The sequence below is a fragment of the Fusarium odoratissimum genome, assembly GCF_000260195.1.
Source record: "Fusarium odoratissimum NRRL 54006 unplaced genomic scaffold supercont1.18, whole genome shotgun sequence".
NCBI classification, from domain to species: domain Eukaryota; kingdom Fungi; phylum Ascomycota; class Sordariomycetes; order Hypocreales; family Nectriaceae; genus Fusarium; species Fusarium odoratissimum.
In genome coordinates, this window is record NW_022158777.1 from 549,740 (window position 1) to 565,262 (window position 15,523).

Here is a 15,523-nt window from a genome sequence, read left to right on the forward strand (position 1 = left end):
GTATTGCTGTCGCTTAACTCCTAGAGAATTAGAGAGAAAGCAGCTTGCTTGCCACCTTTGTAGTTAATGTTAAACAGATCTTGAATTTTATTAGTAAGATACATAGTTTCATCAAGTATTTTGTAAATAGCAGTAAAATATGTTTATTTTCCTGCCACTTCCATCTCCGTCACGGAACGGTGTTTACGCTCCGTAATTGTTAAGAGGTGAAACTCAGCTCATAATTCACAATCACTCTCACAGTTGTGGATTAGCTCCGTGTTTTAATGGACATTGGTTTATTCCAAGCCACTGTCCAGAAGGTCACAGCAAGCCATAGCATCCTCTAATCGTGACATCAGAGGCTTGACGACTTTTCCTTCAGCACAACTTAGCGGATGTCCCCAATTTTCATGCTACACACGGGAAAGATCCCGTTCTTTAGCAGACTTTTGACCCACATACAGAGTGCTGCTAAAAGGATCTTTTGTCCTAGATAGTGCGGTAACCAGGAACTGTGCCAATAGCCTGTGAGGTGGTGTCTCCGTTGAAAATCGGGGCTGTAGGTCTCCTGCTGTATAATAAAATCATATGAAATGTCTTGCCATCGCTGCTCCGTAGAAACTTGCAGACACACTATCCACATCATATTACCTTTAGATTTATCTATAATGTTGAATGCACTTCTTCTGCTCGGCGCGACTATCCAGTTTGCGTTGGCCCAGGAGGGCGCTTTCAGCTGTGCCAAGTTCTGGCCAGGTGTCATACCCGGAGACCGCTTCACCGTCGTCGGCCAATGCCAAATGCTAGAGGGCTACCCCAAGACCATCGGAAACACGAAAGTCAGCGTCATCTACACCGAGGACTGGAGCACCAGTGCCCAGCTCGTCGATTCCCTGCTGCACGAAGCCATCACCGAGAGTGTCGCCTACTATGGAAATTTCGCAACGGTTCCGGACCTCGTCATCATCCTTGGGGCTGCTCCGAGCTCTGCTTCGCTCGATGCGTCATTTCCCATACCAAACGGCCCCTGCCAGATCCGAAGCTTTGAGTTTTGGGGCGCGGAACAGGCTCTCCAGATGGATCCAAAGGCCATGCAGGGCGTTGCCCATGAGATCTACCACTGCGTCCAGCAAGAGTTCAATGGAGGACAGACCCCTCCTAACAGCCCGTCACGGTGGGTGGTGGAGTCGTCGGCCGACTATTTCAGCAACCTCGTGTTCCCTCGGGTAAATGCTGAGTGGAGGGCTGCCGCATATTACGACCCAGGGGTCCCCATCTGGAGGAATGAGTACAACGCCAACATATGGTTTCAGTCTCTCGAGCCCTCGCACGACCTGACTTACATCCATCAGTTTGTCACGTCAACTGTTCTTACAAGCAGCGAAAGCGAAGAGAGGGCCCGTCTGACCGCTTATGCCACAATGGCAGACGACTTTTTCGAATTTGCCAAATCCTTCACCATTGGTTCGATCGTAGATTCAGGTGGTGGATATGTCCCGAGAATCAACACTCCTGACGAGATTGGTGTCATATGGTCTGTCGATGAGGATGCCACCGAGGGAACTGCCGTCTTGGAAACCTTCCCGTTTACCATAAGGGAGTTTTCAACGTCCTTCGATCCAGGCCAGAATATAAAGCTCTATGCGTCCACCACAGGGAACCAGCGACTGGCATGGAGGCTTGCAGATCCAAACACTTGGAATGCATTCCCTGGCGATGCATCAGGCGGTGGATCAGAAGGTGTCATTACTATTCCTTGTGCCTCGGACCCAGTAGCGGTTTTTATACTTTTCACCTCGACCGAGGACAAAGACACAGACAAGGTTGAGATCAGCTTCGTCCAGCAATACGAAGACGAGGAATGCTGCAAGAGGCGCCCTAAAAAAGGTGCCCGTAAGAAAGAGTGCTCAACAACCACCGTTAAGCGCCCTCGCCCAACCCGACGTCCTCGTCCACCGCCAACAGCCAAAGGCTCTTGCAAGGGCTCGAAGATTCCGATGGACCCGTGCTTAAAAAGTTCTTGGAGTCTTGATATCCCAACGACTCAGAAATTCATGGAGGACATTCTAACAGCCATCCCACAAGTTACCGTAAAGGATGTACGGGTCAGTGGAACCGCCAAGCTCGAATTCCACGGCAAACAGGCCACGTTTACGTATGACGGCTTTACCGTCGCGTATGTTCAGAAGCTGCTGGACAGGGACACGCCGGTCAGCGTTGTCGTCAACGGGAAAGCGACTGGCGTCGTCTCCACGGCTTCAGGCGGCGACGGTTCCGGGACGCTGTGCCTTTCCTTTACCAAGGGGACGGGGACTGCCGAGGCAAAGGTGCCGTCACTGGGCGTCGATACCAAATTTGATCTTGCACCCGGCGGAGGTTATTTCTCCAACGGCAAGGCTACGTATACTTGCCAAGGTGACAAAATGACACTGAAGCCTATTGGGTCTCCGAAGACCAAGAAGGGTGTGCCCAGCTGGGGCCCTTACTCGTATAATGCGGACTAATAGGGGATAATTGACTCATGAGTCATGTACTTATCTTGGGCCGAGGCTGAATACGAATGGTTGAGTCGATGTGAAGGTATTTAAAACAGCTGGATTAATGGCAAATTTCTGGTAGGTAATTATAACTTTCTATACTTATCCTATAGAGGATTAAATATTCTTGGGCTACTTATTCTAGGTCTATTTAAGAAATTTAGCTTAGCTCTCTTGGCCTGCACTTTTGTATTCCTTAAAACTTCTTAGAGGATACTCTACTCTCTAAAGCTACTGACGTTATATAGCTGCATCTCACCGAGTAGTTATGGCAGAATTAGACCATCTACTTGCCAAGGAATAACAAGTTAGCCATGTTCATGATTGCCATAAAAGCCAGATGAGAATGGCTACCATTATTGTAAACCACGAGTTGGTCATCTTAACACCTTCCTGGCCGACTCTAGTTGCCGCCTTCTAACTTTAGTCTTAGTAATATTTATAATAACTATTATTACATGATATACCATTAAACTTGAACATTGCAATATTATCTACCACGCTTTATAACCATTATGTGCCTGATGCAGTCTTGATAATTTGCCTCCTATCCAAAAGTCGTGTCGGAAAGTGGGGGTGCAGATCGGTCCAGGCCCAATGCAGAGAGGTCTCACACGTCATGGCTTAGATGTTCAAGTAATTCCTTGTTTAGCCTGTGCCAGAAATTTGCCATGGGCTCAAGATTATTCGCTGGTTATTTTACTGGTCTTCCCTCTCTTTTTAAAACAAAACTATATTAATATACAGATTAAACGAGTTATATTAAGACATATTGTTCTTGCTATAAGCTATTCCTTCGCCTTAGTGCTTTCCTCGTCATCCAGCTTCTTCTCAGCCGCTTTAGCTTCATCTCTCTTATGCTTCTTCTCTTTGATCTTTCTTGCAAGAGCATACGCTGGTTCTGAGGCGATATAGCAGGGGAAAAGACACGGATCACTAATCGCAGCCTCCCCTTCTCCCGTCGCGTCGTTCATCCTGGGGTCTTTACTGGTGAAGGGCAAGGGGTGCGGTCGAAAGTTAGACATAGTTAAAACTTGCGCGATACACGTGCTCTAAGCAAGTCAGCGAGATCTTACAATCCTTGGCAGAAGACATAGAAAGAACTATAATACTTACCTGAGTTTATTATCGAGAGAGTCGCTGACTATGGAATGGCTGACAATTAAACAAGTTCGGCAATAAGACTTTTTATTATAATGCCGTAAAGTTATCAAGGAAAGACAGTCAAATCCAGACAGTATTGGTTATTTATATTGCAAGCTTATATATTGCATATTTGTGGTTTTACGTCATCCTGCATGCTGATATCAAATGGTGGTGGCTGTTTGTCGGGCCAGTAAAAACAGATTGGCCCCCAATTTCCTCATTTTCTGATCTAACTGGAATCACAGGGCTTACTCTACTTTAACTTCCAAGGATTGGACTGCCATGAATAATTCAAGAGTTAAATGCAGAAGAGTAAACGAATAGTTACGTCACATATGAGCTGGGCGAACTGTTTGATAATATAACCAGCCTTGACTTAACTTCTTGGAACCCCAGCGAAAAGCAATGTCTTGCAAATTGTAGGTTTTCAGAATAGCTTTGCTTATTATAAGAATAAACTAACGATGCTAAAATACACCATTCTTAATAAAGAATTACTATATTTATTTGCCTGTCTATTGCGATATCCTCGTTTTTATTGTCACTCTGAAGGATTATTTGCTAGTGAGCCTTGTGGCGAAAGCTAGACTTTTACACATTTACTTTAGCGAGGTGTACGAGGCTGCCGAAACATGCCAGTAATAATATTTTATGCTGTCAAAATGCTCAGTGCTCCGCTACGACATTTCTCCCAGCTATCTTGTCCTTGAAGCGGGCGAGGCCATACCCCTCGTCCCTGATATTCAGAGACCTTCCCCCTGGTCAAGGTTCTCGTCCTGAGGAAGATATAGTGAATAGTCACAAGGTCGATTACAACCGATGAAATCATGTGCATAACTGAGGAAACCATGCTCCAGAGAGCGCTATGCCTCATCAAATGGACGCCCCTGCTCATGAGTTTCATGCTGGATCCTTAGCACGTCCTGGTGATGTGGCGACGCCTAGTCGTTGAGACTGACGCTGGCCCACTCAAACTTGTTGATCAGAAAGGTGCGCCATTGTATTTAAAGTGTCATTCCTAACAACATGGACGTTGGTGTATCCTAAATGCTATTTTCAAGTGTATGAAGCTCTTTGGATTTGCCCCTCGACCCACTTCTTTATCTACATCTGTCGTGTATTTGGTTTCAGTTTTGGCTAATAACGCCAATGACATGTCTAAATCTCTCTTGTCTAGAACGGAACCCAGAATTCCAGACAACGTCAAATCTCGCTGAGATACGACTGAAAGTAATTGTTGATCGTCTAATTCGCCACAGTAACAGCTCTCCTTCTACAAAACACACAATTATGAACACGGATTGACCCAACTGTTATGAGAGCTAAATATTCGCCTAGAAGCGAATTTGTTGGTTTTGTGAATCCTTTGCAGAATTTCACGAATTGGCTGAGCTTTTTAATGTACAAGATGGCAAATGTGGCACTCTGACCCGCCACCAAATAATCAGTACAGCATTGCTACGTTGGACTGGGGCTTTCTGGAAAGTCTGGCTCGGTATTAGAAAATGACACTTAAGTAACGCGTAATCTGTCACGGACTGCCGCTTTGAACCCTTATTCCTCAGCCACCACCGCGAATCATGAAACATATCCCCTTATACTCAACTAGTGGTAAGAGGAAATACGAATTCATTCCAGGCTTCTAATATTCTGCTTTGGCATCAGTGGGGCTGGTGCCCAAGCCGAACTCGGCATCATCTCGAGAGTTTTGTTTCTGACAGCCAAAAGCTCGGCGAAACGCTCCGTCCTAGTAGGTACATTTACCTGGATAGACTGGTTGCGAGCTTCATTATCCTCGATAGTCAGGTTCTGAGCAAACTCCATCCAGTCGTCGCTTATAAATCCGTTGATTTGCAACGCTTGATCAAAGGTTTGGTTATTGGCAACGCGAATTGTACCTTGCGTAGTATCAGTTTCCCAAACGATGTCCCATCAGGCCATGACGTACCGAGTTCTTGGTTGGATTGACTATCGTCCAAGCTATGAAATACGAGGCATTCATACTCCTCTTGCGAAAGGCGAATCATTCCATCATCTATGAAGCTAGGTTAGCTATCTGCCATGACAGAATAGCCACAATGCATACCGTCTGCGCTCTTGCCTCGAAGGACTTCAGCTATCTTCAGCCCCTGTCCCTTGCCGAGTCTCTGCTCAACAACTTGATTGACCTCATGAAGAACCGAACTGTCCAACATGTGAGTGCAACCCGGGTTTGCCCGCTTGTCCTGATCATTTTGAACAACAAGGCCAACATGAGCAACTTGAATATGAAGGATGAGCGTGGTCTTTAGAGATGCTAGCTCTTTGACCACTCTGTTGGTATGCTCCAAATCTTCAGGGCCAGTCATGAAGTGGTGAGTGGCGCGACGAAATGAAGAGCCGGTGTTGAACTTCTTTTTGACCTGTTGGACATGATCATCTAGCTTTTCAGCATGTTTTAGCATATTTGCTAAGGCTTTGAGAACTCCTTTGGTTCTGATTGCTTCGATGGTTTGGACAAGTTCTATAACTTGGGCAATACTGGAGAGGTCCTCGAAAATAAACTCTAGGTCTTTCCTGCCATTCTTATGGATCTCGATGGCCGTAGAGACTCGTCGGATAAGCTTGAGGGATTGATCAATTGAGGCTGTAGCGGCTGCTACTGCTCCGATAGGGTCAATCTGTAAGTATAATTGCGTTAGTCACAATAACAGACAAAGTGTATTTGGAAATGAAAGTCACCATGATGGAAGTATTGGCAAAGTGGATTTACTGCTAAGTGGCTAGGCAGACTGAAAGCCAAAGAATTTAGAACAACGGGTCCGGGCCTACAGCCACTTCAAATTACAAACTCAGTACACTGATGCGGCTAAAAAGACTGCAGAGGGAATTTCCGCCCTCCCTCAAGGCATGCATGCTGACTGGTATTGATTACGGCCACGTTGGCTCTTCTTCCTCAGCCGCACACGAGTAAATACACCTTTTGATCAGCTGTTCAATTTGAAGCTACTTGATTGGAAAGATGTACACCCATTCAGCGGTAGGCTGCGATGCTTTTGGCAGAAGAGGGGTTAATTTATCGTGGTGTAAGCAAAGCTCATGGGCTGGTTTCCAAAGCTACGTGTAAATGCAATGCAATGCAGTCCCGTCACGTTGGGCAACCAACCAGGCTGACTACTATTTGATGACATGCATGATAATATTGTTTTGCGAACTATTATGCATACCATTGAAAATATCAGTGGGGGCTTCGCCTTTCTGCATTTGATTCCCTCCACTAGACCGAGCCTCAAGTTTCGGGGCTGTTGGGGTCCCAGACTTATCTTTCGGCCTACTTGTGCAACTGATCATCTGATGAAACTGTCATATGTATTGCTGGTTTCTTTTCCCCCACACCCTTTCCATGTTCTATTCGACGCCAGCTTTATTAGATAGCTCGAAATGGACTCTGAAACGATTTCTCACCATGCTTCTGGAAACGAAGCAAATCACAATTCGTTGCAAGTCAACGGAGCCATCGGAGACCGACTAGAGATTCGAAAAGCTGTCATAAAAACCTTGAATCTTAGTCCCCTTCAAGCAGTAGCCTCAACGTCATCTACCATCAAGGAAGATTTCTATTTTGGACAGATTCCGGCTCTTGACGAGGATCAGGATGAAGATTTTGAATTAGAGGTCATACAAGAACTGCCACCGGGTATTTCAGAGGCCGATTTCCATTACATCAGTGAGATCAACGGCAGTCTAATGGAGAAATACGAAATACTGCTAGACCGAACTCCTCACATGAAGGCGACTTGTGTGAAGCAGCTCTATGACAAGGCCAGTGATCAGAAAGTGAGAATTAAGGTTCACATGGCGCTTGTAGAACAATGGTTTACAACTACGAAAAAGACTCAGCAAAGCGAAGGGCCAACAGGTGAAAAAAGCATAGAGGATCTGAAACATAGACTTGTCAGTATACGTGACAAACTACAGGATGCTCTCAGTTCATTCTCGCGAGTTCCCACTCGAAGTCGGGTAAGAATCAAATCCACTGTCATATCAGAACGCTAATTAACGGGCGATAGGGTCGATCAAGTGAACGTAAAATTCGAAATTCAAGGATCTTCAAGGACCTCGATAAGCTCATCGAAAAGATTGGATTTGATGTTTCCGCTATTGAAAGCTTGGTCTACCGGCTTTCAAACTGTCAACCAGCATCTCAATCAACAACGAGCTATACCAGGCTTTACATTTCAAGTTCAGCCACGAAAACTCTCTATCGTCACTTGTGCGAAGCTTGCCCAGTGAACGGCCAAGAGCAAGCACACGGACATACAGCTCTTGTTGGACTTGTGCCAGTTCAAGAACAGGAGCCGCTTTGTATCAATCCAAATGACGTTGCCATCACCGGCCATCACGTTGCTATAGAGTCCAACTTTAACAAGGGAGACTACATCTGGTTTGAGGCTCACTCCAGATTGGTCCTCCCGGGGGACGAGGGTGATGCTGTCTACTCAGAGCCGTCTTCGCCTTTGGTTACAGTAATGAATGGGCTTCGTCAACGTTGGCGCCGTGACTCTGGATACTCATCTAGCACTGCATTGTCGTCAAATCAGCGCATACAACCACAAAACGTTGCCGAATTTTGTCGGGTTCAGGTATGCCCTGGAAGTCTTGCACAAGGCAGCGATCGTCTAGCCATGTGTATCGCTGTTGATCGGGATAGCGGCCACCAGATATTCTACCTGGATGAGAATAAGCGACCAAAGACAGGTTGCAAACCTCTCACTCTCTCCAAAATTATACGGGAGGGGGATCAGAGAAGGCTGCAGTCGAAGAAGAGAAAGAAATATCGGCGCTATCTCACTCTGTTCCACCGTAGTCGATCGCTTCGAAACAACCGTTTCAGACTGGCTTTAAAGCTTGCCGAAGCGACTCTCCGATATGGCTGGCGAGAATGGCTTGGTGATGGATGGGGTACGCAGGACATCAAATTCTATCCCATCGAATCTGAAAAGATGCCATTTCTGCGGGCCGCCATGTTTGATCACGGATCTACAAGGCCAAAAAGGTTCATGTACCATCTCGGACATGTTCTTCTGGAGCTTGGGCTTTGGAAGGAGCTCAAAGGGCAGATTATACAGCAACAGCTGGATAAGGAATTGAGTCGCCTGGGAACCGAGACAAGTGTTCAATACCAGGAGGCAGTTCGCTACTGCATGGCTTATGGCGAAAGCAGCGACGATGAACAAAGCGACTATGAAATGTTCCAGCGAAACTTTTACCAGTCGGTCATTAGTCCTCTCAGGGAAATGGTTAAGCGTGCTGAAATGAATGACATGGAATGCCAGGAGATTACTGACTAGAGCTCCTTGAACATGGTATATATATATCCTGGAAACCCAGTGTCTTTTCTTCGAAGGAATGTTTTATTTGATAACGGTTTATATATGTAAGGTATCGAGTGTTCAGCTATTCGTAAATATGACTCCGGTCCTTAATCCAAGGCGCAAAGAGTGAGAAAGCATTTGAAGTCTGTCGATCTCATATTTGAGATCTTTGATCAAGCTTGGATTCCCAATGGTTAGGTAAGATTCATCTGACTCTGAAATACCACTACAATCCGTCATTGCCTCGTTTTCGACATTGGATTCCGATGCCTTTGTCTCAATCTCTTCCAGTAGACTCTCTAGAAATACCCCTTCAGCCTTAAGATCATCTGGCTCCGATCTGATTCGCCATTCCTCTGTTGGTGTATCAGCGAATACTGCGGTCAAGGATTGGAAGTAGGTGATGACTGACTTGACCCTTCAATCAGTATGTTGGCTACACTCGTCAAGCATTTCAGTACACTCTGTGCGACTTCGTGGTCGATAGTAGGTAGTCTATCCAGCTCGTCGTTGGAAAAGGATGTTTTCCAGACTTGGAGCCTCTTGAGTTCCTCACCTAACAAAAGACTCTTTAAGGTGAACTTTGTTAGATCTGCATCTTCATTCGAGGCGGGATCTGTTTGGCTCATTGACGCTCCTCCATTCACTGAACCATCCACTGACTCTTCTTCAATATCCGAGGATCTATCACGTTTGGAAAGACTGGTGGTAGACCCTCCATCGCTCGTGTTGTCATTACTGAGAGTAGTGGCAGGACTGGAGGGTATGTCGTCCGGCTGGCTTTGGCTTATGCGTACCTGCTGGTCCAGCATCATAAAGGTCCAATAACGAATGATAGACTGCATGAGCCTTGATACCAGATGCCCCTTTCCGCCACTGGCTGGGTGTGATGATTGCCGTGACCCCAGCTGCGATGAAGCTTGCACTCCAGCGTGCTGCTCCTTAGCCGATATTTGGTTTGTGCAAGACTTAGCTACTGAGCGAGTGTGATATTTGCTGGTAGAACAGGATTTGCAGTTGCACTGATAGTTTGATGGTATCTGTGACATAGTGCTGTTTCGGGACAAGACGTGGAGATGCTGTGAGAAAACGCTGAACAGAGCGCAAATGGGCAGGAATGGGTCGCAAAAGGCAGCGCGAACGTAACGATAAGGAAACTTGCCTTGGTAAATTCCCAGGGAAAGCTCTGACGATTTGGTGCCCAAAATAGGTAGTCCACAATCTGCTTGGATGTGATGGTGGTATGACACTTGGTGGAAGCCACTACAACGCATAGCAACCCAACAGCAGAAACATGTACCCCATAAGGGAAGGTGTAAGGTAAGCCAGGCATGAAGCTATTCGATATTAGGAAAAGGCAAGCGAGTGCTGGATGCTGTTGGCTGCATGTCTCGTCACCTAGGGGGCCTCGACACGTCTCTTGACCACACCAAAGGCTTGGCTGCAAGTTTACGGGGTCGTCATTGCTCCGATTGCCTGCTAGCTGTAATTGAAGGTTACTACATCATTAATGTGGTCAGAGACTCGCATAAGGTGTGCCCACCTCTGTTTGTAGATTCCATCATTGGCGAAGAAGGAATGATGAAAACACGCCGTTGTGCATAATGGCTCCTATGATGTGGCCCCATAAGCTGTGACAGGCATTTAAAACCTGTTCTTAAGGATCTAGGATAACTGTGGCGCCTGCGGGAAGTCAGTTTAGTTGACTTTGGCATGTATGATGGTGTTGGCAAGAACCAGGCTCGCAGGAAACAAAGAGCATAAGCTGTGTTTTGTAATATTGATACGCTTAGAGAGACAAGAAATGATCTCTGAGAATGGAAATGGATTTTTATATGCTTGGTTGCATGACTTGCATCTCAAGTTGGTTGGCATGTAATGAAAAACTTCTTATCGGAACATGGGGGAAATAAGCCAGATAATTAGACTTATCTATTCCTCCTAAACCTCCAGTGCTAAACTAATATATTAATTAACATTATTGATTTGCTTTATATTAAAGAATAAGTAATATAAATTAGGTTATATCCCATGCTTCTTAGGCTATCATTTATTCGAAAGGAAGGGGTAGTGGGTAAGGAATGCTAAAATGGAAGAAACTAGCCACAACGATGCTAGGATAACCATCGCCAGCAACACTATAAATTAACAACAGAGCAAAAAGAAACAACGGAAAAAGATTGAAATCATCTCAGACTTCATTTTCAATGCGTAATCAGGGAATCGAACCCTGGGCTCCCCGACGTTACTCGAATGGCAACGGAGAATTTTACCACTAAACCAATTACGCTTCTTATTGATGTATCGCAACGACACTATTGTGACTCAAGGATTTGAAAACAAGCCGTCTCCAGAAGACTGAGGAGTGTTTCAGGCATGGGCATTTCTCACTTGAGTAATTGAGCAATGGCACAGAGTCTGCATTACCTAGTCGACATGCTTGACGACATAATCTATTAAGCTAACTAGTTCGTATATCTAAAGTCGTTACCGTAACCCATCCATCCTACCATTCATATATACTCAATTAAGTCAAGCCGAGGAATAGCGGCAGAGCAAACGCGCAGGAAACCTGCACAGCCAAAGGCACAATAGCATATGTACCAGCAGAGAACTTGCCAGGAGCAATAGTCCAACCCCAAGGTGCACCAAAGGCCATGTACATCATACCAGCTGCAATAACAATGCAGATAAGGAAAGTCCACTTAAATCTGTGCATCATCTTGTTCAACCCGATATAGATACCAGTAGGACCCAGCTCCTTTGATGTCGATGCCCACTCAATGTTGACGGAAAAGGCGTGACATAGAAGGGCCTTGGCACAGTTGATACTAATACCACCAAAGAAGAGAAGAAGGAAGGGAAGCCACTTGCAAGCTTCGAGGATGGCAACCCAGAAGGACTTTTCCTTAAGACGGTGACGGGTCATGCTGGTGGCGATGGAGGCGACGCCGTTGAAGACGACGAGGAGGGAGACCCAGATACCCCAAGATGGAGTGTAGAATTGGTCGAGATCTTGGAAGAAGAGACCGACGAGGATGTAGTTGACCAGAGTGAGAAGCATACCAGCAGCGATGGCGTAGTCTGTGACTGTTAGTCCGGCACTGAACTGGAGTGAATATGGGTACTTACAGGTGAAGATGTAGGCCAGAATGGAGACCTTGCTGGTAACTGGCATGTTACTCCACAGGAAACGGAGGAAGAGTCGAGTAACGGGACCCTTATAGGGCCACTTGTAACTGCCAAAGAGTTAGTAAAGATCCGGAACCAATGAGAGTTGTCAGACTTACAAAGGATGGAAGACAAGCTCGTTGCATCCATAAGCGTACTTCTCCCATCTGTTCAACTCATCATAAACCGTCAACGACACACCCTCCTGAAAGCCACCATTATGATACGTCGCCAACCGACATACCATACCAGCCATCTGCACTCTCAAACTGATATCAAAGTCCTCAGAGACATGCGAGTCAGACCACCACTTCGTGACCTTATCAGAGGGATCGACAAACGCAACACTCTGGATAGCCTTCCATCTCAAAAACGCATTGTGACCCACGAACGGCGCTACATCGCCAGTGCCAACACCATATTTGATGGCTGTGTACACAATGTCGGTGAAGTATGTGATGCCGTTCTCAAAGATGTTATGCGCAACTTGCATGACGCCTGAGCCGTGCTGGAGAATAGCGACTTCGGGAGACTCATACATCTCGAGAGCGCCGTAGAGGAGACAATCGATAGGGACACGGGTGTCGCAGTCGATGAGGAGGATGATCTCACCCATGCGGATATTCCCCTCGGCCCAAGTCTTGCCCTCATCAGCATCAACCATATTCTGCAACGCCTGCTCATACAACCGATCATCATCCTCCGCACTCAAATCCTCATACGCACAACCCCTACTCTCACACTCAAGCTCCGTAAGTCTCAACATCTCATCCTCGACTCTATTCGAGAAAGCAAGACAGTAGTTCATGTTACTAGCCTTTTTGAACTTGCCCTTGCGCACAAAACCAAGTTCGTTTGCGCGGCCTTGAGGACTGACTTCTGATTCGTCTTGGTTGTCGACTTCAGGGTCGACGGGGGGTGAGCGCTTGAACCAGGAAAAGAAGGACTTGGACTTGGGGGATTTCTTGTTGGGCAGACGGGCGCAGTAGCCGATGCCGTTTTCGCGGTAGTATTGCTTGCGGGCAGCGGCGAGCTCGGGTTGGATGCATTGCATGCCGTCGTCATTGATGTAGACTGAGGCGGTGCCGCCTTGGTTCTCGTAGTGTTGGATTGCGGCCATTACTGAGACCATTGTTGGGACGATGACACTGAGAAGTCAGTCAGAATGAGATGACAACTTGAGATGAGATTGAGCTTACCCTCGGAGACCTTCCTTGTAGACAGGCATTTGAACGGTGATGTGAGGAAGTTGGTAGTCTCGGTAGCGCTTGGGGTTGGGCTTGATGGCTGTCCTCGTGTCAGTTTTGTTTTCTTTGTCAGAGCGAAGTACTCACCAGAATGGAATTTTGAGTTCCTCAGACAGATTCCAGCTGGTAGAAGTAGTTGGAAGACGCTACTGACGACAACGATGAAGAAGAACTTGGATCCAGTCAGTAAGTTGTCGCAACGACGTGGCGAAAAGTACTTACCAATGACAGAACGCACAGAGGCGGAATGACAACGCAGAGAATGAAGCGCTTGTAATCACCATCCCAGGACCATTGTCGGATCAGCTGCTCAACGTCAGTAATCACTCACCACTCAGCTCATTGTTATAACTCACTCTTGAAACACCCACGCTCTGCGTGAGAATCACCAGCATGATAACAATGCCAATTCGGAACGAGTGAACAAGAAGAGTCGGACGCTTGAGCTCCTGGCCTTCAACGTCTTCATCTCCTTCACCGCCCTCCTCCACCTTGATGGCGGCTTGGTAGACCTCATTTCTCTCATCAATGGCACCGCGAACGGGTGTTGGCATGCCATTGACGGATTGCTCTTCTGTTTGGGCGAGAAGACCACGAGGCATATTGGGGCCAACGATCTGCAACAAATATTAGATAACAAATCTTTGAGGGGAATGGTAGACTTACGAAACCCAGCATCTGCTTCTCAACATTGTGAGCTACTGTGAGAACAGTCCTCGCCTCGTGAGCCCAAATAAGCACACATCGTTCTTGGACAACGATGCATGAACTTGTCAAATGCACAAGTGTCTCATGAACATCTGCAAGACTGGGAATGATGGGGATGCGAGCGCCAGTGTCTTCATTCACCAGACTCGCTTGCCCAGGCTTGATGCTGTCAAGCACTGAGTTGGTGACCTCAGAGGCCATCGACACAATAGCACTCTCATTGAGGCGGTTGACAGCAGCGACCAAATCTGGGCTGGGGTCATCTGGGTTGTAGATGTATGTGCCATCTGGCTTCTTGAGGGCAATGCATGTTGACGACCAGCCGCTTGTGATGGCAGTAGCAGCAGGTTCATCGAACCATCCTAGGAGCGTTGCGCGACGGGCAATATACCTCGCGACCTATTTGTATTAGTATTTGTGACGACGGTGATGCATTGCAGACAGGTAGCGCAATATCTACCGTGCCACGACAGGAATGAATCGGGACAGGCAGGCTCGGTATGCAAGGGAGGAAAATCGACGTTGACGATATGAAACAAATCCACTCAAATGGACAGTAGAAACTTACAACAGGCAGATCCGCAGCCGCGGCGTCGGGAATCTGCATTGCAGCAGGCGTACCCGAATATGAGCTGTGAGCGGATCTCGACGGGGGACTCTTCCTCGTAGGATACTCCGACGTCTTGGTCGTGCCATGATCGCCAGCCTCAAGTCTCTTGAGCGTAGCAGCGTCAGTGGTAGGACTCGGCGGTTGGAGAACACCAGACTCTATGAAGCGAGAGGCAGACTTTTCCGAAGCCATTTGCGACTTTTCGGAAGTCATGGTTCACGTGGGAGACGTTGAGTCTCACGGAACAAGAAAACGAGAGTGAAGGGAAAAGCGAAGGTGAAGATCTTCTCTGCTTCTACAGGGGAAGAGGGTGGGGGGAGTGGTAGAAGAAGAGGGATGTTGCCCAAGGTGAGAGAGGCAGAGCAGAGAGAATAGCCGTGGGAAAACTAAGTTATGAATACTTCCTACACACGGCTTATCCGGCGATCTAGATGAAACCTTCGCTGTAAGTCTCGAGTCTCGAATCTCCTGTAAGCGTCAGACAATATCTGACCCGGTCAAGACGCAACTGCAAACACAATATTGGTTTTTTTCAGCTGGCCCATCGTCCTCGTATCTTTCGTTGCACGTTTGTTGAGACCATGCATTTTCTGCCAGCACGTAACACAAACCGTACATGCACCTTGTCCGTTGCTGCAGAATCTAAGCCCAGCCCCCCCTGATTACAGTCACTGCTCCGGGTCCGAGAAGACTCCGTTTGAATCACGTCTAGCGAGCTGATGCCAAGTCGTCATGACCGAGGAGAGGATAGAGTACCCGCCACCGTGA

General features: G+C 47.0%; 6 protein-coding genes across 7 annotated transcripts; 2 read left to right on the forward strand and 4 right to left on the reverse strand.

The window, feature by feature from the left end:
* Positions 1–650: 650 nt before the first annotated feature.
* FOIG_10527 (uncharacterized protein) lies at positions 651–2,486 on the forward strand (the record flags this gene model as incomplete). The annotated part of the gene is made up of 1 exon (XM_031210872.1): positions 651–2,486. One exon carries the CDS (start codon positions 651–653, stop codon positions 2,484–2,486), a length of 1,836 nt encoding a protein of 611 aa, XP_031059583.1.
* A 768-nt stretch (positions 2,487–3,254) lies between these two features.
* On the reverse strand, positions 3,255–3,526 carry FOIG_10528 (uncharacterized protein). The gene has a single exon (XM_031210873.1). The coding sequence runs from the start codon at positions 3,491–3,493 to the stop codon at positions 3,308–3,310; it is 186 nt and encodes a 61-aa protein (XP_031059584.1). The 5' UTR covers positions 3,494–3,526; the 3' UTR covers positions 3,255–3,307.
* A 1,571-nt stretch (positions 3,527–5,097) lies between these two features.
* FOIG_10529 (uncharacterized protein) lies at positions 5,098–6,488 on the reverse strand. 2 transcript variants are annotated; one of them, XM_031210874.1, is made up of 4 exons: positions 6,387–6,488; positions 5,752–6,325; positions 5,614–5,700; positions 5,098–5,563 (listed from the first exon to the last, which is right to left on the reverse strand). In XM_031210874.1, the coding sequence occupies exons 1-4, from the start codon at positions 6,387–6,389 to the stop codon at positions 5,295–5,297; spliced, it is 933 nt and encodes a 310-aa protein (XP_031059585.1). In that variant the 5' UTR covers positions 6,390–6,488; the 3' UTR covers positions 5,098–5,294. The 2 variants fall into 2 exon arrangements, with proteins under 2 accessions (XP_031059585.1, XP_031059586.1); XM_031210875.1 differs by having other exon boundaries at positions 5,752–6,488.
* Positions 6,489–6,939: 451 nt separating this feature from the next.
* On the forward strand, positions 6,940–9,140 carry FOIG_10530 (uncharacterized protein). Its single transcript, XM_031210876.1, has 2 exons — positions 6,940–7,664; positions 7,715–9,140. Exons 1-2 carry the CDS (start codon positions 7,086–7,088, stop codon positions 8,993–8,995), a joined length of 1,860 nt encoding a protein of 619 aa, XP_031059587.1. The 5' UTR covers positions 6,940–7,085; the 3' UTR covers positions 8,996–9,140.
* Positions 9,032–10,206, reverse strand: FOIG_10531 (uncharacterized protein). The gene is made up of 2 exons (XM_031210877.1): positions 9,432–10,206; positions 9,032–9,375 (listed from the first exon to the last, which is right to left on the reverse strand). Exons 1-2 carry the CDS (start codon positions 10,066–10,068, stop codon positions 9,098–9,100), a joined length of 915 nt encoding a protein of 304 aa, XP_031059588.1. The 5' UTR covers positions 10,069–10,206; the 3' UTR covers positions 9,032–9,097.
* A 1,296-nt stretch (positions 10,207–11,502) lies between these two features.
* FOIG_10532 (uncharacterized protein) lies at positions 11,503–15,019 on the reverse strand. The gene is made up of 9 exons (XM_031210878.1): positions 14,714–15,019; positions 14,104–14,544; positions 13,794–14,054; positions 13,660–13,743; positions 13,525–13,609; positions 13,390–13,477; positions 12,310–13,338; positions 12,152–12,258; positions 11,503–12,103 (listed from the first exon to the last, which is right to left on the reverse strand). The coding sequence occupies exons 1-9, from the start codon at positions 14,966–14,968 to the stop codon at positions 11,547–11,549; spliced, it is 2,907 nt and encodes a 968-aa protein (XP_031059589.1). The 5' UTR covers positions 14,969–15,019; the 3' UTR covers positions 11,503–11,546.
* Between the last annotated feature and the right edge of the window lie 504 nt (positions 15,020–15,523).

What these genes read in the sequence shown, in the direction of transcription:
- FOIG_10529 (XM_031210874.1), bottom strand. An exon ending in TCGAGGCAAGAGCGCAGACG is followed by an intron (nt 5,701 to 5,751) that starts GTATGCATTGTG and finishes CTAGCTTCATAG; the next exon opens with ATGATGGAATGATTCGCCTT. An exon ending in TCAATCCAACCAAGAACTCG is followed by an intron (nt 5,564 to 5,613) that starts GTACGTCATGGC and finishes ATACTACGCAAG; the next exon opens with GTACAATTCGCGTTGCCAAT.
- FOIG_10532 (XM_031210878.1), bottom strand. Translation starts at nt 14,968, where the DNA reads ATGACTTCCGAAAAGTCGCAAATGGCTTCGGAAAAGTCTGCCTCTCGC. An exon ending in CTCTGTGCGTTCTGTCATTG is followed by an intron (nt 13,610 to 13,659) that starts GTAAGTACTTTT and finishes ACTGGATCCAAG; the next exon opens with TTCTTCTTCATCGTTGTCGT. An exon ending in GAACTCAAAATTCCATTCTG is followed by an intron (nt 13,478 to 13,524) that starts GTGAGTACTTCG and finishes ACACGAGGACAG; the next exon opens with CCATCAAGCCCAACCCCAAG.
- FOIG_10528 (XM_031210873.1), bottom strand. Translation starts at nt 3,493, where the DNA reads ATGAACGACGCGACGGGAGAAGGGGAGGCTGCGATTAGTGATCCGTGT.
- FOIG_10531 (XM_031210877.1), bottom strand. Translation starts at nt 10,068, where the DNA reads ATGTCACAGATACCATCAAACTATCAGTGCAACTGCAAATCCTGTTCT. An exon ending in CATACTGATTGAAGGGTCAA is followed by an intron (nt 9,376 to 9,431) that starts GTCAGTCATCAC and finishes ATACACCAACAG; the next exon opens with AGGAATGGCGAATCAGATCG.
- FOIG_10530 (XM_031210876.1), top strand. Translation starts at nt 7,086, where the DNA reads ATGGACTCTGAAACGATTTCTCACCATGCTTCTGGAAACGAAGCAAAT. An exon ending in GAGTTCCCACTCGAAGTCGG is followed by an intron (nt 7,665 to 7,714) that starts GTAAGAATCAAA and finishes AACGGGCGATAG; the next exon opens with GGTCGATCAAGTGAACGTAA.